Genomic DNA, 23,566 nt, shown 5'->3' on the forward strand with positions numbered 1-23,566 from the left:
TCCATGAATTTATCTAGTCTATTTTTGAATGTGACAATTGTATTGGCACTCACCACATGACTGCTAAGCCTATTCCACTCATCCACCACCCTGTTAGTAAACCAATTTTTGCCTATGTCCCTGTTGAATCTGAATTTATCCAGTTTAAACCCGTTACTTCGTGTCCTACCCGGTTCTCTTACCAACAAAACCTTATGAATGTCTCCCTTATTAAAGCCCTTCATCCATTTATAAACCTCGATCATGTCTCCACGCACCCTTCGCCTTTCTAGAGAATGCAAGTTTAACTGTTTGAGTCTTTCCTCGTATGGCAAGTTTCTCAACCCCTGAATCATCTTAGTCATCCTCCTCTGCACCGATTCTAACATTTTGATATCCATTCTATAGTAGGGTGACCAGAACTGTCCACTCGTTATTCAACTTCAACTTCTTTCAATAGAAGACCATCAAAACAGGAAGTACACGACTCCAGCCTGGAGGCTGCAGAACGCTTAACCTCAGACCTTGCTATCATTTCCGATTGGGGCAGAAGGAACCTTGTGTCCTTCAATGCCTCAAAAACTCAATTTCTCCACCTATCCACTCGACACAATCTTCCAAACACCTATTCCCTATTCTTCGACAACACTCAGCTGTCACCTTCTTCAACACTTAACATCCTCGGTCTATCCTTAACTCAAAATCTCAACTGGAAATTTCATATCTTCTCTCTCGCTAAATCAGCCTCCTCGAGGTTGGGCGTTCTGTATCGTCTCCGCCAGTTCTTCTCCCCCGCGCAGTAGCTATCTATATACAGGGGCCTTGTCCGCCCTTGTATGGAGTATGCATCTCACGTGTGGGGGGGCTCCACCCACACAGCTCTTCAGGACAGAGTGGAGGCTAAGGCTCTTCGTCTCATCAGCTCTCCTCCTCCTACTGATAGTCTTCTACCTCTTAAATTCCGCCGCGATGTTGCCTCTCTTTCTATCTTCTATCGATATTTCCACGCTAACTGCTCTTCTGAACTTGCTAACTGCATGCCTTCCCCCCTCCCACGGCCCCGCTGCACACGACTTTCTACTCATGCTCATCCCTACACTGCCCAAACCCCTCATGCAAGAGTTAACCAGCATCTTCACTCTTTCATCCCTCACGCTGGTAAACTCTGGAATAATCTTCCTTCATCTGTATTTACTCTTGCCTACGACTTGAACTCTTTCAAGAGGAGGGTTTCAGGACACCTCTCCTCCCGAATTTGACCTTGCTTTTGGCCACTTCTTCTGATTCTTTTATGGGAGCAGCGATTAGCGGGCTTTTTTTTATTATTGTTTTTTTTTTTGTGCCCTTGAGCTGCCTCCTTTGTCGTAAAAAAAAAAAAAAAAAGAGAGAGATCCCGGGTTCGATTCCTGGGCGGAGTGGAAAAATTTGGGCGGCTTTCCGATACCCTACACCCCTGTCCACCCAGCAGTGAATGGGTACCAGGTATTAATCGGGGGTTGTGTCCCGTCTTCTGGGGTCTGTTCCCTTCTCCTATAATTACTTCCCCTTCTGTTTCTCTCCGGCATATGACCACAGATGCCGACTAAACGAAACTTTCCAACTTTTTCCTGTATTCTATGCCTTTATTGGATGTGTGATCTGTCCCTCTAAGGCCGCAATAAAGATAATATTCAGATCCCTTGGTGTGTATTCGTTCTTACCATTGTATATTTTTAGTTTCATGGTGCTATAACCTACACATGTATTACTAGTTGTATAATGTACTGCCTGGGGGTTGGGATAATTATTATGACATGTTCCTCCCTTCTCCCTTGTTGTTTACCTCCTACAATATACTATCAATCAGGCGGTGGCTGAATGGATGGGGAGGCGGTTGCTGAATGTATAGCGTGACGGCGCCACGTTCAGGACGACGCGAGTTCAATCCCCGCCCGATGCCACCAACCTGAAATTTTTTAGCCGCCGCCGAGTGGCTTAAAACTACCCACATGCTGTCCAGAAGACCACTTATCAACCCAGACTCTAGATTCTAGGATTAAAGAAGAGCTCCGGAAGTGCAGCATGAGCCAATGCAGGATGGCGCCATTATAAACACTCGCCTGCGCCAGAACGGGCTGGGCCGACCATCAGGCCCCACCGGGAAGAAGCCTTGGGCCGACCATCAGGATCCATCGGGGAAGAAGCCTTGGGCCGACCATCAGGCCCCACCGGGAAGAAGCCTTGGGCCGACCATCAGGATCCACCGGGAAGAAGCCTTGGGCCGACCATCAGGCACCACCGGGAAGAAGCCTTGGGCCGACCATCAGGATCCACCGGGAAGAAGCCTACCGGCGCAATAGGCCACGATGTAGAAATAAATAAATAAATAAATAAATACACACACACTGACCTGCCGTGTGGAGGAGGACGAGGAGGAAGACAAGGGCGACAGGCAGCCGGGGAGAGGCCAGGATGGCTCTCATGGTGACGGGTACCTGTAGATACACGCTCAGTCAGTGTGGTTCACTATGGTCGAAACCTAAGTCTATATATACACCAAGTCAGTGGGTAGGTGGTGGCTGAACAGATAGTAAGACGGCCCAGCGTTCAGGAGGACGCAATCCCCGACCGGTGCCACCAAGCTGGGATTTTTCAGCCGCCGCTGAGTTGCTTAAAACCACCCACATGCTGTCCAGAAGACCACCTATCAACCCGGTCTCTAGATTCTAGGATTAAAGTTGAGCTCCGGGACGGCAGCATGAGCCAATGCAAGATGGCGCCACTATAAACACTCACCTGCGCCAGAACGGGTTGGGCCGACCATCAGGACCCACCGGGAAGAAGCCTTGGACCGACCATCAGCATCCCCCTTAAAGAAGCCTACTGGCGCAATAGGCCAAGACATAAAAAAAAAAAAAAAAAGTCATACGCAGGTTTGTGGGAGGAGACACGACCGAGGCGTGGTTTATGCGTGGCACTGCTTGGAGCCAAACTAGAGAATGTAGAAACAGGGATTTAGAGAAAACGAAGAAAGGCGGACTAATTTAAATCAATCACTTCATCTTGCCCTCCCATATGCCCCACACCGCCGTTTGTAGTCATTGGAATTGCAGTCACGCAATAGCACAATAAAAAGACATATTTTTTCGTCAGTGGCTTGCCTGAACGCGCTGTGAAAGAAGGCGAGAATGCACATCCAGAGTGCACATACGGCCCCAACCTTTGTCACCCCTGAACTGGCGGGTATTTTTTTTTTTTGGCTCCAAGTGACGTCATTCCGCTGCTCCGCCCCCAAAACCGCAGAGTGACTTGACTTGGTATATATATATATATATATATATATATATATATATATATATATATATATATATATATATATATATATATATATATATATATATATATATATATATATATATATATATATATATATATATATATATATATATATATATATATAGACTTAGGACGCAGCGAGGACTGCACGAGTCAAGGGGCTACTATTACACTGGGCAAATTTTCCGTGGATCTTCAGTCAAACCACGATTTCCGCTGGCGTGGTTCTCCTATTTCCGTGGTTTTCTGACGTGTCCACGATCTTCCAAAGCTACGGTAGATTTCTCTGAAGGACGACTGTATTACTCACCATCATCATCAGCAGCAGCAGCAATAATAACAAACAATATTGAGAACCACTTTAGCGGAAAACGTGGTTTTACTGAAGATCCACGGAAAATATGTCCAGTGTAATAGTCCCTTTTCTCTCTCCCTCCACCTATGCATGCAGCTTAATATTTTTCTCTGCGTGTCACATAACTTGATTAACTTGTTATTACGGGATTCACTGAAGGGAATTACCTGACTATTGTCTTATGAGTCTCCGAAGTGAGGGGCCGCGTTGGTAAGCTGGGATCACCACCACTCTGCACACACACTGTACTGAACACACTGAGGCCCTTCAGGCGCCAGCTGTCTAACCTTGAGATAAGTGATGGATTTGGCGCCGTCAAAGGGTTGTTTGTTGGTGGGAGGCAGAGTTCCTACACGCTTCCTACTTGTATCGAGTATAACAGCACGCGATGTCGCTTGAAAAAGGGCACTATGTTTCTAAATACTGAACCTCACACTTGCCGCACGGTAAAGTTGAGAGCCTACGGAAAGCTGGGCCTGGCCTCAGGGCGAACCTCCACCTTATGGACCATTGAATCCTTGGTGGGTAAACAGAAACTCCTATCCGAGGGTTGCCATATCGGAACTATCACGATCACGCTCACGATACCCACGGCCCCACCCGTGTGTGTGTGTGAAGGAAGAAACCACACTTCATGAAGACACATTTATTCTACATGTAAAAATGAAGATTAACTGTTAAATTTCACCCACATTTACAAGTATTACATAAAGCCTACAGTATAAAATTGAACTGAGTAATTAGTATGGGATATACATTTTAATGTAATATATTAAATAAATAATAGCTGTTACTGAAATAAATTGCAATGGTTGAATGGTATAAATATAGTAATTATTTAAAACTGCAGCAACATGATTAGAAAAATAAAGTGCTTATTTTCCTATCCATAATAAAGTTATGTTTAAGGTTTACAGAAAAAAAATCTAGTTGTCCAAAAACATCTATAATTTTGTCCATATCTTCTTCATTCCCTCTACTAGCATCTTCTCTTTCTATGTTGATAAGTGCTAGGCAGCTAACTCCTGCTTGATCCATGGGGCTGCGAAGGTAGAATTTCAGCCTACGAAGTCCACTGAAAGACCTCTCTGCTGAACATGAAGTAGCAGGAATTACAGCCAAAATAGATAATACAACCTTCATGAATTCGGGTACCATTTCTGACAGCTCATTTTCGTGTACAAAACTCCATTCTCGCTTCTTACACTCTAAATTGAGATTGGAGGGAATAAATATGCTAGAAATTGATGTTTAGCTATTTTTTTTTTTTACGTCGTGGCCTATTGCGCCGGTAGGCTTTTTCCCGGTGGATCCTGATGGTCGGCCCAAGGCTTCTTCACGGTGGGGCCTGATGGTCGGCCCAAGGCTTCTTCCCGGTGGATCCTGATGGTCGGCCCAAGGTTTCTTCCCGGTGGGGCCTGATGGTCGGCCCAAGGCTTCTTCCCGGTGGATCCTAATAGTCGGCCCAGCCCTTTCTTGGGCAGGCGAGTGTTTATAGTGACGCCATCTTGCATTAGCTCATGCTGCCCTCCCGGAGCCTATCTTTAATCCTAGAATCTAGAGTCCGAGTTGATAGGTGGTCTTCTGGACAGCATGTGGGTAGTTTTAAGCCACTCGGCGGCGGCTGAAAAATCTCAGCTTGGTGGCACCGGGCGGGGATTTAACTCGCGTTCTCCGGAACGCGGCGCCGTCAGCTATTAGAACGCTCTCCCTTGATTCCCTTCTCGCCCCTTACCCTCTGAACGCAAACTGGAGTGAATGGAAACGTTAAAAGCAATTGTTAGCGGTGAGTGCGTCCCTCAGTCCTTCCCATCTTGGTCAGGAGCGGGGCCAGAGGGACGCCGGAGCCAGCACGTCCCTGCAGGCGTGTTTACAAAGGCAACATCTACAGACTGGCCGGCACACAGAGGCAATATTCCGCTAACCGTGTTACATGAAAGTGGCGAGGCATGGGCAGGGCTCGCCTCTCTCCGCCTCGCTGTCTGTTTGCCTGGCTTGAGCTGGTCGCTGCTATCTTGAGGAAGACTCCTTGTCGCCTTTGCTTAAACTTAAGGAAAAGTCTCCGTTCTGCTTCCACCAGATCCTTTTTTTTTTTTACAACAAAGGAGGCGGCTCAAGGGCACAAAAAAGGAAACAATATAAAAAAAGCCCGCTACTCGCTGCTCCTAAAAAAAAAAAAAGAATCAAAAGAGGTGGCCGAAAGAGAGGTCAATTTCGGGAGGTGAGGTGTCCTGATACCCTCCTCTTGAAAGAGTTCAAGTCGTAGGCAGGAGGAAATACAGATGAAAGAAGGTTGTTCCAGAGTTTACCAGCGTGAGGGATAAAAAAGTGAAGATGCTGGTTAACCCTTACAAAAGGGGATTGGACAGTATAGGGATGAGCATGAAAGTCGCACTGCAGATAATGATAATGCATAACAAAGACAATAGTACACACTATATATGCATAAAAGTTTGCAACTAGTTCATAGTCACTTTGTAATGGTGAACCACTTATTGCAATGGCACCAAGAGCACACAGAACATCTTGGTCATTACCCTTACAGCTTTCCCAAGGGAGCTGCTATTAACAGTTGCAGTTGATGTGTTTTGTCTTAATATATTGGACAGTTTGAATAATGTTTCACTCTTCCTGTCATGACTTTCCTATATTAGTAATCTTTTGTTTTCGCTTAAACGCTGGAGAATATTCCTCCACTCCTCCCATTTCCCTTCACTCCCCCATATCACTGCCGCTGCACCACTCTTCCTTCCTTCCTTCCTTCCTTCCTTCCTTCCCACCCCCCACTTCCTCCTCTCTCACATAACGCTGAAAGTTGCATTCCCTTCCCGTCCTCTACTCCCCGGCCTGTCCCTCCCTTCCTCCTCCCTTACCTCCCTCTCTCCCTTCCCCAGTCCTCCTTTATTTTTATTGTATCTCACAAGTTATTAGTTAGTCAATGTAAAGCCAGGATAGGCATTGAAGTTTTTATTTTTTTATATTGACTAGTGACTACCACTACCGCAGTACCGCACACCGCATACCGGACTGGGAAAGAAAAAAAATGGGACCGCACTACCGCAACCGCACTACTCCGGAAAAAAGTACCGCACTACCGCAACCGCACTACTGATTTTTCAGTAACGCGCCCAACTCTGCTTTCTGTATTACTCTTCAACCTGTCTTCGAGCCATGGAATATCTTTGCTACGTAAATGAAGCAGTGGTGGTGGTGGTGGTGGTAGTGGAGATGGTGGTGGTGGTGGTGGTGATGGTGGTGATGGTGGTGGTGGTGGTAAGGGGGGGGGGGTGAAATGTAACGCAACTCTTTGTGAGTCCGGGCAAGAGGTTTGTGGAGCGAGTTTTGAGATTCAAGGTGGCGGCGCGGCAGCTTCGGCGGCGTCACCTCGAGATAAGGATAGGGCAGCATAATTTATAGAGGCCAGTGGACGAAACAGTTTGAGAGGTGCGACGTCACTCCCTCTCGCAAGTGTACTTCTTCTCCCGTCCTAGACACGTACAGTTTATGAGCCTGTCCACTATTACGTAATTCACGTACCTACGGACGGTGCGGACATGACCATCCAGCTCAGCCTGTCAACACTGGCTGATAGTTTATTTGTAAACAGTAAGAACTAAACAGTATTTTTAAAAAGTACACAAAAGAAAAGGTTTGGCATTTCATTTTTTAAGGGAAAAGTAAAATTTCATATTATGTAAAGAAAAACCACTCATGGACCGGATTTAGCTCACGATCTGCCAGTTGAATACATTGGCTACTCAGCCAGAAAAAATTGTGTCAGCCCAAATCTTATGGGGGCTGCAGCCCCCCAGCCCCCCTGGGTATGTTCACTTGGACGGTTTCTTCTAGAGTCCGGGTTGATGGGTGGTCTTCTGGACAGCACCTGGGTAGCCTTAGGCCACTCGGCGGTGACTGAAAAATCCCAGGTGGTAGCATTGGGATTCGAATCGACGTTATCCATGGCCCGCACGCTAACCACTCAGCCACCGCCTACCCGAATCTCTCTCTCTCTCTCTCTATATATATATATATATATATATATATATATATATATATATATATATATATATATATATATATATATATATATATATATATATATATATATATATATATATATATATATATATATATATATATATATATATATATATATATATATATATATATATATATATATATATATATATATATATATATATATATATATATATATATATATATATATATATATATATATATATATATATATATATATATATATATATATATATATATATATATATATATATATATATATATATATATATATATATATATATATATATATATATATATATATATATATATATATACAGTCGTCCCTCAAATAGTACGGGGGTTAGGGACCCAGGATTCCCGTACTATTCGAAAATCCGTATAAAATTAGTGCCCATCTTAGAAACAACAAAGAGGGAATCGGGACTCTCGAAGCGTCCCGAGTGCTCTTAAACGCGTGACGCGGCAGCACGAGTTGCAAACTTGGCACGTCCGCTGGCTCCCGGTTTTGAGAGGTGGAGCGCCCTCGTGCTGTGATGACGTCATCAGCAAATATTGCGGCCCAAACAAACACATAGAAGTGTTTCCATTGCTTTTCACCTCTCTGTGCCACCATAACCACTGCAGCTTCCTTTTCATCTTTTGTTGTAAGGAGTTCGTCAGCCAGGACAGCTAGTAATGCATGTTAAACGTCGCCAGGAAGATCAGCGTACGCCATTTTGCTGCGAGTGAGACGCCGCTATATAGCAACGACAAGGCTTAGTAAAAGGACGGCCTTTATCTACACTCTTGCAGCACTCTTGGAGCACTGGCAGTTACTGCGGCAAGAATTTATTTTACGCTATGATTTTCAGGGTGTTGACCCTGAGGGAGTAAGCCGTTTCAAAGGCTGTAGTTGGGTCCGAAAGGGACAACTACCTCCCGAACCAAGACCAGGACCAAGACCAAGGGAGAGATCCCAGGCCACCTGTGACATCAAGACCAAGATAAAAATCATATATACAGCGAACACTGCTCTCATTCACGTGGTATGCTCTCCCTACGACAACGTAACTCATCCCAAAACGTAACTTCTCCTAAATCTGAATTCTTCTGCAAGGTGAACACCTATCTCGAACGCTTTGGGGTGCTTTCAGCGATTCTAGGGCCAATGTACGTATGGAAATTGTTCGTATGCATAAAGTTCGTACGCAATTGTTTGTAAGCAAATGTTCGTAAGGGATAAAGTTCGTTTGAAAATAGTACGTACGCAAAAGTTCGTAAGCTAAAGTTCATATGCAGATGTTCGTATGGTATAAAGTACGTATGTAAAAATATTCGTAACGACAAAAGTTCGTCGGGACAGAAGTTCGTATAGAAAAAGTTCGTATGGAATTATTTCGTATGAAATTATTCGTAAGCAAAAAAGTTCGTACGCAAATGTTCGTCAGGGAAAAAGTTCGTCTGACAAAAAATACGTTAGTAAAAGTTCGTACGCTAAAGTTTGTATACAGATATTCGTATGGTATAAAGTACGTATGCAAAATATTCGTAATGACAAAAGTTCGTCTGGACAAAAGTTCGTATTGAAAAAAAATTATATGCAATTATTCGTATGCAAATGTTCGTCAGGGATAAAATTCTTCTGGGTAAAGTAGTACGTATAGTGTGCTGGCTTAGGGGAAACACCGTTACAGGCTGGACAAAAGCATGAAATTTTGCATGGGGTCTTTTATGGGTCTTCTCAAAAAAATTAGAAGGGGTGCCCCAATGGCAAGCTTCAGGGAGCTCAGAAATTCAAGATGGCGTCCAAGATGGCTGCCAGAACCCGTTTTTGCCCATATTTCAGCCATTTGTGGTGATGTAATGTTGTGCAACAACTCTTTTTCATGGTTTTGATGGTCAAGGATTTCAAAAATGATTATACCAAGCTTATATGATAGCACTGCTAAATAACTTACTTTGATTTACAAATTACACAATTCCATGCCTCAGACTGCCGAGCGATGGTCACTCAAGTCTGCCCGTCTAACCCTATTTCTCAGTGCCTAAAGCAGAGTTCTTGCATAATGATGCTATTTGTATCTCACACATGACCGCTGGACACAACCAGATTCTGGTTGTCGGAATGTATTGTAGGCCTACAATACATCATTTCCATGTGGTGACGTCAGGTATATTTCAAACATGTGAAAATGCGACAACAGTGATGCAATGGGTCAGATTATTGCGGGCAACAGTTTTACCACAGCCACGCAAAAATGAAAGAGACATAGTTAGGGAGGAACAAGAGCTGCATCTGTCAGTGCCAAGTATCATCAACTGGAATTCTTGTAGAAATTTTTGTTTTCACATCAACAAAATGTTCTTTAGCTTGTGCTTGTATTGTTTGTGTTTTGCTTGCAGATGTGGTGGCCACGTGGTGTTGGTGTCATGGATTGGACCAAGTGCATTATTTGTCAAGAAGAAACCCTAAAACCATTAAAATGTCCAATGAACAGTTTAGCGGGAACTCCTGCTGAGAAAAAGGAAACCTATGAAACCTTTTTGAGCACTGTGGAGGAGTTTCGCACACTAGATGCATTACCGGTGAAACTACTATTTGAAAGTGACATAAGCGCTGAAGTTCTCATTGAAAACAAAGCATCATGGCACAAAGCTTGTCATCTGAAATTTGCCAGTTCCAAGCTCAGCAAAGCCAAGAAACGAAAAGAAACAGCCTCTGTAGAAGTCCCCCAGAGAGTATGCAAGCGAGCATCTCTAGACAAACAAATTTGCTTGTTCTGCACAAAGGGAAATGAAACTGAACAACTACACAGTTTCTGCACCTTTGATGCTGATTCTAATGTTCGGACCATGGTCACTGAACTGCAGGACACTGAACTTCTGTCGCGGATGGCCAGTGGAGATCTTATTGCCATTGAGGCTAAGTATCACTTGAAGTGTTTGACTTCTCTCCGCAACAGGTACAGAGCACATGTGAGAAAATGTAATCCTCAAGAAGAAAACATAAGTGAAAAGATGAAAGAAGGTGTTGCATTCATTGAACTTGTCAACTATATTGAAAAGTGTGTTGACAATGGCACTCTCCTTTTCAAACTTTCTAAATTGCACAGTATGTACGTAGGGCACTTGGGAAGTTTGGGAATTCACAAAGCCATCAACAAAACAAGGCTGAAAGAACAACTTTTGAAGAGATTTCCAGAAGCTCAGGCACAGTCTGATGGACGAAATGTCATTGTTGTATTTGAAAGTGGGATGAGAAGCATGCTTAGAGATGCCCTGAAAAAACGTGACTACACAGAGGATGCCTTCACGCTTGCAAAAGCTGCTGACATCATCAGGCGGGACATCTTCCAGCATGACACCTACAGATTTTCAGGGTCATTCTCATCTGGATGCCAAGAAGCTGCTGTGCCTGCCAGTCTAATTGCTACTGTGTCAATGATCTTAAATGGCACAAAACTGGATGAGCAAGACGGAAAGGAACCACAAGCTTGCAGGACTATTGCCCAAGTGATGATGTTCAACACAAAAAAGAAAGCCAAGGCCAAAACTGAGCATCCTCGACACTCCTTGTAGAGGGAACCACCTTCACCTCTGTACATTGGTCTAGCAGTGCACAAGATCACTAGAAGTGAGAAACTGGTTCAGTTGTTCCACAAGTTGGGACTCAGTGTGTCATATGACCGTGTTCTTCAAATAGAAGATCAACTCACAACAGCCCTTTGTGAGCAGTTTGCTGAGGATGGTATTGTTTGTCCTGCATCGTTGCGAAGATGTCTGTTCACTATTAGTGCCATAGACAACATTGACCATAATTTGACATCCATGTCTGCAAGCACATCATTTCACGGCACAGGAATAAGCCTCTTTCAGAGCCCCACAGTGTCAAATTCTGGTGAAGAAAGGCCATCAATATCCCTGTCATCAGATGGGAGAAGAAATCACAATCTGCCTGACAGTTTTGCAATTGTCCCTGCAGCTGAACTCAAGACATCATCTGTAAAGCTTCCACCACATCCAGTCTCAACATTTGAAATGACTGATAATTGTCTTGCACTGGCAATTGAGAAGGAAGACCAATGGATCAGCCATGCCCTTCCAGCAACTGGTCAAGAAGAACCAGGCCCTCTAACATGGTCAACCTATCATGCTTCTTCGATGTCATCTGAAGATGTTATCCCAGCAATCTGCACCATGTTGCCACTGTTCTACGAGAAAGCTGCTACACCAGCCATGGTGAAACATGGCATGACAATTGTACAACAAGCCACAGCTTTCCTGAACCCTGGTCAAGTTCCAGTTACGTTTTTTGACCAACAACTCTATGCCATAGCAAAGTATGCGCAATGGGCTTGGCCAGACACCCACGGTGAAGACAAGCATGTAGTAATGATGGGTGGTTTGCACATGAAAATGGCCCTGTGGAGCACCCTAGGGGATCTTCTTGAAGGTTCTGGCTGGACAACAGCATTGGTTGATGGTGAAGTAGCCTCAAGTGGTGTTGCAAGTGGCATGCTGAGTGCATCTCATCTCACCCGAATTCGGTGAGTCAACAGAACCTTTTGGTGCCATCATGAACAAGTGAGCTTGCTTGTACAAACAAGTATTGATATCATCTTTTTCTTTTCAGACATGTACACCAAGTGAGCCTGATGGCTTTTGAAGAACTGCGTCATGAAGCTTTCTTGCAGGCGACTAATGGTCCACATGAAGGCACACAGAAAACAGCCTGGATCGAAGATATGAAGAACAGGAGTCCTACCTTCATGTTCTGGGACATGATATGCAGATATGAAAAGCTCATCTTCATTATGGTTAGAGCTCATCGTGAGAAGAACTTCCCATTGTACATTGCTGTCCTTGAGAAGCTGGCTCCATTATTTTTTGCATTGGACCATGTGAACTACGCAAGATGGGTGCCTGTACATATTAGAGACATGAAAGCCCTACCACTAGAGTTACTGTGCTGAGGTCCTTGAAAAGCGCAGCAAGTCTTTCCACACAGCAATAAAGAAAAACTCATTTCAGCTGTTCAAGAACACAAAACCTAAGCCATGTCTCAAGAGGAGAAAGGAGACAAAAGCTCTGCAGAACAATGTGGTACTTTTTGGACAACTTTATGTATCTATGCAAAACAGAGAACATGAACTGAAAGAATTTTTTGCCCATGAAGTCCAAGCTTACCCCCCATCTCTGTCTGATTTTGGTGAGTTGCGGCTGCCTTCCGCAAAGAGTGACCTGCTAAAATGTCTGGAGCACCCCAATGACCTACATCCTCCACCTACTTATGACTGTCAGGTCTTGGATGGTGCAGCTGTTGTGCACTTCCTGTCAACATCTGGAGACACAACATTTGGTGATTATGCCAACAATACTTTCATTCCGTACATTGACCAACAGCTGAAACATGCAAATCGAGTGGATATTGTTTGGGATTCATATCATTCAGACAGTCTGAAAGCAGCAACAAGGCAAAAACGTGGAGATGGCACCCGAAGGAAAGTGTCAGAACATGTCAAACTTCCTCGTCACTGGGGAGATTTCCTGGGACATCCAAAGAACAAAGAAGAGCTCTTCTCTCTACTCACTGCTAAGCTGCAGCAACATTCAATCACATATGGCAAAACTCTCTATGCAACAGCAGGTACTTTTTTTTTCATTTAAACTTCATAAAATAGCAATTGTGCCATGTTAGTGTAGGAGGAATTCAATGTTAAATAATTATGTCACTCATTGCAGGAAACCAGGTGCTATCTCTTGGTGGCGCAGCTTTTCACATGGAGAACAGCAACCATGAGGAGGCTGATACCCGTATGGTTTTGCACATCATTCATGCCATTGCCAATGGATGTACATCAATCAACGTCCGCACAGTAGACACAGATGTCATTGTAATTTTGGTGGGGAAATTCCAAGATTTGAAGTTGATGACGAATGATCTTGATTTGTGGGTGTCATTTGGTGTTGGGAAGAGTTTCCAGAACTACAGCATCAACTCCATATGCTCATCACTTGGTGAATGCAAAAGCAGAGGGCTGCCAATATTCCATGCATTAACTGGCAGTGACACTACCAGTGCCTTCCATGGGAAGGGGAAGCTATCAGCTTGGAAGGCTTGGAAAGCATATCCTGATGTCACAAACACTTTTGAAGACTTGTTTGTGAATCCCTTCAACCAGCTGGACCAAACGTCAGATCACTTCACAAAGCTGGAAAGATTCACAGTTGTCATGTATGACAAGACTTCAGAGCTGGACGACCTGAATGTAGCAAGGCAACACCTGTTCTGCCACAGAAACTATACCATGGAAAAGCTCCCTCCTACCAAGGTCAGTTCAACAATGGCAGTCATTTTGTTGAAAAAATACGTACATTTTTGCAGTGTGTAATTGATTGACCACAGTTCTTGTTTTCTTCTCAGGATTCTCTGCTACAGCATATTCGACGAGCAATATACCAAGGTGGGATTTGGTCCATCTCTGACAAGCCTCAGATGTTGGCACCATCTCCTGATGCCTTTGGCTGGCGTAAAGTGGATAACCAGTGGCGGCCTGTGTGGACATCACTTCCAGAACTTTCAAAAGCTTGCCAACTGCTAGTGAAGTGCAACTGCAAAGGAGCGTGCTCGACCTGCAAATGCTCAAAAGCCAACTTGCGTTGCACACCCTTGTGCCAATGCAAATGTGGAAAATAGACTTGTTTTTGTTGTTGTGAAAGAGGTTTTCCTTACATTTCTGAAGTGTACGCAACATAGCCATAGCTAATTTATGTGTGACTTTCACAAATTGATACAATGGGAGGTATTAAAATTCACCAAACCTGTTAGAAACTATTGTTTTTAATTCTTTGATAAAAAAACCCTCAAAAAAATTGTGAAACACTAGAAATTTGCATCATAACTAGCCGATCTGTGGATGCAGGCGCGGATATAAGGGGGGGGCCCAGGGGGCCCGGGCCCCCCCCTTTGGGCTCTATAGCCCCGGGGCCCCCACAAGAAGGGGGCCCCCACAAGATTTATTATATTAAATTGTAAAAATGGACTCACAAATTTATCACATCCCGTGACATTCTAAAAAAAAACTCTACAAACATACATGATAGCCTCATTCTTAAAATCGTATTTACAAGTACATTATGTAAGTTATGTAACAGTTTTACATTGAATAGTTAAAATGCTTTATATTGACAGTAAGCCTTATTTGGGCAGCCTGTATTAATAGTAGGGATTGAATAGATAAATAATAGACCGTTTAGTGCTATTTGAAAGCGTTATAATTATGAGAAATAGGGTTATAATAAGCCTTTACAAGGGATTACGTCGCTTACACTCCGGTTACCACACAATACCATTAAATATATAAATAAAAAATAATTAAAATATACTATAATACACCACAACCTATACATAAAAACACGTTAATATATATACCTTATTACATGTATTTATTACAAGGTGCAGTTTGGAGTATTAAATATATTACAATGTCGATATCTGGGGCCATTATCTCTGTAGGAAAATGCTTTATATTGACAGTAAGCCTTATTTGGACAGCCTGTATTAATAGTACGACTTCAATAAATAAATAATAGACCATTTAATGCTATTTGAAAGCGTTATAATATGAGAAATAAGGATATAATTTGGGTTTAAAAGGGGTTACGGTCGCTGGTATGGTTGGAACATTATTGGAACCTCCTTCTCCGCGCCTGTGCGTCCGCCGCCTGGAAATTTACGAGGCAGGGTGAGTATATGGTGCCATTTCTCCATGATTATAACACGTTACCATTCCAGATTGCTATGAAGGGTGAATGGGTGACCAGTGTAGCTGTGCAGCCTATGGAGCATTGGCACAGTGCCCGGGAACACCGTGAAATAAGGGGGGGTGTTGGGGGGTGATTTGAATATGGCGAGTGAAACGTGATTCGATATTTTCATTCTTTTATTTTTTGCTCAGCTTTTAGGCGTGTACAGAAGTTGTTATTCACGTCAAATGTTCTTGGATACCTGGTTGGTGTATGGTATAAGCGGTGCACGTGATGGGTAACGATTAATGGCTGTTTTCTGCTCTCAAATAAGGCTGCGCCTCACACGTGTGGGGCGGGGCGTCTGCGTGGCGGTGCGGCGGGATATCAAAGTTTTACGGTTTGTTGAGTGTGTGTGCCGTGAATCAACTCCTTATTCACGCCATTTATTCCCCGATACTTGCTTCATACGTGACATAAGCAACGCACCTCAGGGATAACTATTAATGGCTGTTTTCAGGTCGTAAATATGGCTGTTTGGGGCTTCGTCAGCTTCGCCCCCCTCCAAACCCCATCTGTCGGGAGGTGCTTCGCCCCCTCGACCCCCCCGCCTATCGGGAGGGGCTGCGCTCTCCGTCGACCCCCCTTCCCTCTGTTAAACAACACTGGCACCTAGAGGCTAGAGCAGATGGTTATGCCCATTCATTTAGGTCAGTCCGCCAGTTATTAACAAATAAGAATCCCGTGAGTGGAGAAACGGTAATGCTAATGCTCGTTAAACAACCGAAAATTCTGCCGTCGGGCCCCCCCCCAAGCTTTGTTCCTAGATCCGCGCCTGTGTGGATGAAATAGGTTCCGGCGGCCATCTTGGACGCCATCTTGAATTTAGCACCCTTGGATGACCTGAATTTTTGGGCACCCCTTCCAGAATTATTCTTCATATGGTAGAGAAGACATATGCCAAATTTGGTGCTTTTGTCCGCCCGGTAACGGTATGGCCCAGGGTTGACCTTAAGCCAGCACACTAGTACGGAAAAGTTCGTAAGCATGTTTGTATGGTAATAATTTTCTATACGAGCTTTTGTCCGAAACCCATGGAAAATGGCGGGTGTCGCTGAGAGCCGACCCTGCTGACAAACACCATCACCACCGCCACCGCCCTCCTCGCCTCCGCCACCGACAACCAACATCATAACCTTGCACTCTGCCGCCGCCGCCTTCCCGTTAACGCAAAATAATATACATTGAGCACACAGACATGATGAGCCATTGCCCCCAGGAATTATTTCAAGAATAAAGATCTTATCGCCCAGTACCTTAAGAAGTTTCTTACTGGACGACTGTTTTTCACCACTGGGAGACCTTTTGGCCGCTCAGTTATGTTAAAAAATGCACACACACACACACACACACACACACACACACACACACACACACATTTCTCTCTCTCTCTCTCTCTCTCTCTCTCTCTCTACGAACTATTTCCATACGTACTTTGGTCCTAGAATCAAACGAACTTTATCCTACGAATTATTGCCATACGAAGTTTTTTTCTATACCATAAGAATTTTATCTCTGACGAATATTTGCGTACGAACAGTTGCGTACGAACATTTGCATACGAACTTTTTCCATACGAACTTTTACGTGTACGAACATTTTTCTAACGAGCATTTGCACGACGAACATTTAACTTTACGATTTTTTTCCATTACGATTTTTTTCCATTACGAACTTTTGACATGACGAACCTTATACCCTACGTAATTTATCCTGACGTACTTTAGGCAAACGAACTTTTTCCTACGAATTATTGCCATACGAAGTTTTTCTATACGAACTTCTGTCCGGAACCCGCTTTCAGCATGTGTTTTGGTAGAACAGTGTTGCCACTCACGCCATGGCTGCTTGGTGGGATGAGCGGGAAATTTTAAAAATCCTAAAAAAAAAACTTCCGTGATAATCCGTATAAAACCGAAACCTTACCATTGGAAACCGTATTATTTGAGGGACGAATATATATATATATATATATATATATATATATATATATATATATATATATATATATATATATATATATATATACACACACACACACACACACACACACACACATACATACACACACACACACACACACACACACACACACCGTATTTGACGGCTTATAAGACGCACTTTTTCCAGAAAAAGACCCAGAAAATCCCCCTGCGTCTTATAAGGTGAAGGTTCAATTTTTGTTTAGCGAAGTTTTAGCACGTAAATTCAAGCGGACGTTTGTTCACCAAACCTCTCCGCAATCGTAAACAAAGTGGCGATCACCGCTACGTCAACAACGGCAACTTTTCTGAAGTAACTACTATGTATAACAGTAGTACTTACCGCTACTTCATATAGATTAACAACAGTCAGGAGGAAAATCAAGTGACGATGCTTAACCATGCTTGTATGTAAACAAACTAGCGGACGGCTCCTTCCCGCCCAGCCCGCGGTGCCGGATTATATCGTACTGGAGATCGTATTTACCCTTCTTAAGCCTCAAACTCTCGTAACTTACACAAATAACGATGGAAAATTTAAAGAGTTAGCGTTAAGACTGTTAGTTATCGATGTTTCTTTGTTTTTTTGCTGTAGTTATCGGTCGAAAACTACGAAAAAATGCAATGCGATGCGCACGATAGTTTGGCAACACTGCGCTCAGGCCGTGGCATCACTGGCCCCCCTGAAAGGTAAAACCACGTTATCACTGCCTAGGCCTCACGAGGCGACTCATGAGGTGACTCGTGCACCCGGACTTAGAAAAACAATAGAAAACGGAGGTGCATGAGGAGGCCGCCGGCAACTCTGGCGAGGGGCATTTTTGGGACATGCTAGAGTCTTAAGTCTATATATACAGCAAGTCAAGTCATACTCAGGTTTGTGGGAGGAGACACGGCCGAGGCGTGGTTTATGCGGGACACTGCTTGGAGCCAAACTAGAGAATGTAGAAACAGGGATTTAGAAAAAAAAAACAAGGGAAGGCGGACTAATTTAAATCAATCACTTCAACATGCCCTCCCTCACACCCCATCCCGCCGTTTCTAGGCATTGGATTTACAGTCACGCAATAGCACAATAAAAAGACATATTTTTTTCCTCAGTGGCTTGCCTGAACGCGCGGTGAAAGAAGGCGAGAATGCACATCCAGAGTGCACATACGGCCCCAACTTTAGTCACCTCTGAATTGGCGTTTTTTTTCTTTATTTTTTTTGCTCCATGTAACGTCATCCCGCTGCTCCGCCCCAAAACCTCCTTCTGCGCGTACCGGTCGTAGTTTTGAAGCAGAGTGACTTGACTTGGTATATATAGACCTTGCTGCTCAGTATACCATCACTGAGAACGTTGATGACAACCTGGAGTGAACACGGAACAATACTCTTTTACTTATTGATATTCTACAGCAGCACCTCTGCATCTGGCGGGTGAAGAACAAACATTATAACAACAAACATTATGACTGGCGAGGCAGGATGAGGCAGCCATGCTAAGTCTCTATATATACCAAGTCAAGTCGCTCTGCTTCAAAACTGCGACCGGTACGCGCAGGGGGCGGTTTGGGGGCGGAGCAGCGGGATGACGTCACTTGAAGGTAAAAAAAAATACCCACCAGTTCAGGGGTGACTTAAGTTGGGGCCGTGTGTGCACTTTGGATGTGCATGCTTGCTTTCTTTCACAGCGCGTTCAGGCAAGCCACTGACGAAAAAAGTATGCCTTTTTATTTTGCTATTCCGTGACTGTAATTCCAATGCCTAAAAACGACTTTAATGGTTTTAATAAAAATTAGTCAACATATTGAAGTGTTCATATATGAATTTTTATTCAAATATATTAATTTTTGTGGCGTCGGGAAGGTTTTTCGTCGCGGCGCGTGAAAAGAGTCAGATTCGGCGAATGTTCGTCGTGATTTCTGGTCGAGCTCGAGCGAAAACTACTGAGGCTAGGAAGGCGTGCTTGGTGGCAAATGAAAGCCCTTTTAATACAGATTAATAATCAGAAGGAAAAAAAAATGGAAAGCATTATATAAATAAATAAAAAAAGTTATAAGCAAAAAATTAGGGCGTATCCAAATCGCACCAAATCGAGGTATCAAAGAATCCTACGAGTTGGGCAAACTACATTGCCAAGAGGGGCTACCTGCCAAATTACAGCCTTCAAGAGGCAATAGCAATGCCACACTAGACGAAAACAGCAAAGTCTTTGGTGTTCGTCAAAATCGCTCTCGACAGGATTTACGTTTCGAGCTCTAGCGACGAAACTACCGGGGGTAGGGAAATGTTATGCACCATGTTGTAAAGCATATAGGCAGGGCCAAATCATTTGGTAAATAAGGTTTTTGAAATTCTCAAAAAAAAAAAAGAGTGGGTTGGGAACTCAAAAATAGTTTTTTTTTTCGTGTCGTTTCCTGCGTATTTATTAGTTTTTTTTACCCTTTCGAGTCACTAATTGAAAAAAATATAGCCATCTTATTTTGCCGTCGATGGATACCAAAAACTTTACTGTAGATCCAGAAATAAGGGAGTTATGGCGATTCGCACCAAAGCGGTTGTTTTTTCAAAATTCCCGGCTTAATGACAATCAATCAATTAATCTATGGGGGCATACGCCGGGGGGCGCGACGCCTCGCCCACCCTACAACGCCAAGCCCGGGGGTCCCTCCGGGCGAGTCTCCATGCAGGCCCCATCCCCAACCCGAGTACCTCCCGGCAGGATCTGTCGACTTGCTCAAGCCACGAACTCCGTGGGCGTCCCCTTGGCCTCCTTCACTCAGGATTGCAACTCGATGAGCAGGATCAGCTTTTGAGCAACGTGCCACGTGCCGTATAGCCGGAGTTGGCGTTGACGGACAATGCAGGTAATATATGTCGAATCAGTCTCACGGAGTAGTCGCCGGTTTGACACAAAGTCATTCCAGCGATATCCCACGATTCTGCGTAGATACTTATTACCAAAGGCATCAATCCGCCTCTCCAAGTCCCCATTTACTGTCCAAATCTCACAACCATAGAGTAAGACAGGGCTCATAAGGGACTTGAATATCTGGATCTTTGTCCTGCACAGGTATCGAGAACGCCATATACTCGTGTTGAGCGAGTCCATAACACCGTGGGCCAGACCAATCCGCTGTAAGACTTCCTGGCCAGACTCACTGTTCTTATGAACTACGTTACCAACATACGTGAAACTTTCTGAGATCTCAACATCCTTGCCACACACATGAACAGACTGTACTGTGTATCTAGTTAGCCTCCAAACACCTGTACCTTGGTCTTGGCCCAGGAGACCTGGAGTCCCAAGGGCTTCGCCTCCTCGTGCAGTGCCTCGAGAGCCATCACCAAGACCTCCAGCGACTCCGCCAGGATTACTGCATCATCAGCAAAAACAAGGTCAGTGACCCTGGTATTGCCAATGGATGCTCCGCAATGACTGGTCCACAACTCTGCCCAGTACCCAGTCCATACAAGTGTTGAAAAGCGATGGGGCAAGGACACAGCCCTGCCTCACTCCCGCATTCACGGGAAAGAAGCTGGACAAGCCCCCCACACACTTCACAGCACTCTCTGTCCCAGAATACAGACCAGTCAGCAGACCAATAGTACTCGCAGGAATCCCACGAAGAAGCAGAAGATCCCAGAGTGCCTCACGACGTACTGAATCAAAGGCCTTCTTGAGATCGACATAGGCTGCAAGCATCCCCTGTCGAAACTCACGTCGGCGCTCCACCAGTACGCGAAGCGCTAGGATACGGTCAGTTGTTGACTTACCAGGCGTGAACCCAGACTGTTCAAGTCTCTGCAGCTTCAGCAGCTGGCTGCGAATTCGCATCAGCAATAGGTGGGCAAGCACCTTGCCTGGCACACTGAGCAGTGTAATACCACGGTAGCTGTTGCAGTCCTGACATGGGCGCCGTAAATTCAAAAGAGTTAGCCGTCCATTACGTGAGATGTCACTGATATAGGCAGTGGCTGAGTGGTAGCGTGCTGGGCCCACGTTACCACCTCGGATTTTTCAGTCACCGCCGAGTGGCTTAAAACTACTCACATGCTGTCCTGAAGACCACCCATCAACCCGGACTCTAGAGGAAACCGTCCAAGTGAATCAAGAACGAGTTCCGGGGGGTAGCATAAGCCAAGAGAAGATGGCGCCATTATAAACACTTGCCTGCGCCATGACGGGCTGGGGTCGACTACCATCCAGGCCCCTTAATTAAGCAAGCCTACCGGCGCAATAGGCGTAGACGTAAATATATATATATATATATATATATATATATATATATATATATATATATATATATATATATATATATATATATATATATATATATATATATATATATATATATATATATCATGGAGGCAAAACTTACATTACTTGTTTCATTTTTACTAGTGACTCGAATTTGTGACTGTTCATCACAATAGAATTTCCCTCAAATAAGTAACATTATCAGTGTGTGTATGAATGAATACAAAGATAAGCACATACTTTGATTTAACTCTAGGATGTCCCGTGGATCATCAACCCTAGATCAGTCGACGTATGAAGTTGCAACGATCATGATCGACGTGTGCCAATAGGCGCACCTAGAGTCCTTTGATAGAGAGAGTCCCGACAAACTAAAATTTGGACGCCATTATTGGCCCTGTTTTCGCAACGCTTTTCAAACGCTAGCACACGCTCTCTTTTGTATTTCTGTTTCACAGCCATACGGGTCGTCCACTGAAACTGAGCACACTTGTGTCAGACCTGCACACCTTCCTCTAACAGCCAGCAGGGAGCCAGCAGCCAGCGAGCTCTGGGAAAGTAAATAAAAGACAGTTTGTTTCTACATCAACAGGTATCGCCAACCCACCATTACGCCCTTATACTTTACCATAATGGACCGTATTGGCTATACAGGCAGCGCCACATGTGGCCACTCAACTCCAAGCTGAATTTTCCATACAGTTCAAGTTATAGACTAGAGTGCGTCTGAGGCTGTCTTAAGGATACACGGCATGATGCCGCCGTCGCCCCAAGCCGATGATTGCACTCCCGATTTCAGTTTTTCTCCATGTCAAATAGTAGAGTCAGGAAATCGGGTAGGAGTAAAGTGTGTGCAGTCGTTGGCTTGGGGCGACGGCGGCATCATGGCCGTGTATCCCTAAGACAGCCTCAGACGCACTCTAGTCTATAACTTGAACTCTATGGAAAATTCAGCTTGGAGTTGAGTGGCCACATGTGGCGCTGCCTGTATAGCCAATACGGTCCATTATGGTAAAGTATAAGGCCTTGTATCCTGAAGGCAGCCTCAGACGCACTCTACAGTAGTACATAACTTGAGTTCTATGAAAAATACTGCTTTGACAGTTCACTGAGTGGCCACGTGTGGCGCTGCCTGTATAGCCAATACGGTCCATTTGGTCACCAGCCGTTGTAATGTGCCGTAAGAAGGTGACAGGATATTATTATTAGCCTTACGATCAGCCACTGTCTCGGTATAGGCACTCAGTAACCCACGTAGCCTGTGATATATGCGTGTCACGGCGGGCTGCTGACGACCTTGAGAGGCGGCAGCGCTCAGAGGGTACTGAGAGACTTCACACAAGTCTGGGTGTTTCTCTTTGAGTGTTGCTGCTGTGATGGATGGATTTTACAATACTTATCGCTGTTAAACATTATCGGCAGCAGTTGGGGAAGTCTTTCTATTACCTACATATCCCTTCACCGCCTGACCCTTGCCTGCAGGGAGGGACGCTGGGAACGTCATGAGCCTTGATATACTTGTCATGGGCCACGTGGCTGACACACTACCCAAGCTCCATCAATGCAAAGGCACTTTGCTTCCTTTCCATTACCTGCTTGCAGTAAATTTTAGCATACGGAGAGAAAATTAGTGTAAACTAATTATCTGTGGGGTGAAGGGGACCCTGAGCCCATTACTCACCATGCTGCTCTCTTTACTGTGTTAACAACTTAACACACACACACACACACACACACACACACACACACACACACACACACACACACACACACATTATTGCTGCAATATTTTTCTGTGCGATTCCAAGGTATTGTGAAAATAAGTCATCAATGATTATAGTTCAGTAACATTTAATTTAATTT

At 44.3% G+C, this 23,566-nt stretch overlaps 1 protein-coding gene across 1 annotated transcript in view; it reads right to left on the reverse strand.

Moving 5' to 3' along the window:
- The window catches only part of LOC126989443 (uncharacterized), a 43,491-nt gene extending 40,715 nt beyond the window's left edge, over positions 1 to 2,776 (reverse strand). The window contains exons 1-2 of the mRNA XM_050848038.1: positions 2,755 to 2,776; positions 2,369 to 2,453 (exon numbers count right to left, since the gene is read on the reverse strand). Of these exons, the coding sequence (XP_050703995.1) occupies positions 2,369 to 2,441 (73 nt within the window). The 5' untranslated portion in view covers positions 2,442 to 2,453; positions 2,755 to 2,776. The remainder of the gene's footprint in view (positions 1 to 2,368; positions 2,454 to 2,754) is intronic.
- Between the last annotated feature and the right edge of the window lie 20,790 nt (positions 2,777 to 23,566).

The sequence above is a fragment of the Eriocheir sinensis genome, chromosome 6 (assembly GCF_024679095.1).
Source record: "Eriocheir sinensis breed Jianghai 21 chromosome 6, ASM2467909v1, whole genome shotgun sequence".
Taxonomy (NCBI): domain Eukaryota; kingdom Metazoa; phylum Arthropoda; class Malacostraca; order Decapoda; family Varunidae; genus Eriocheir; species Eriocheir sinensis.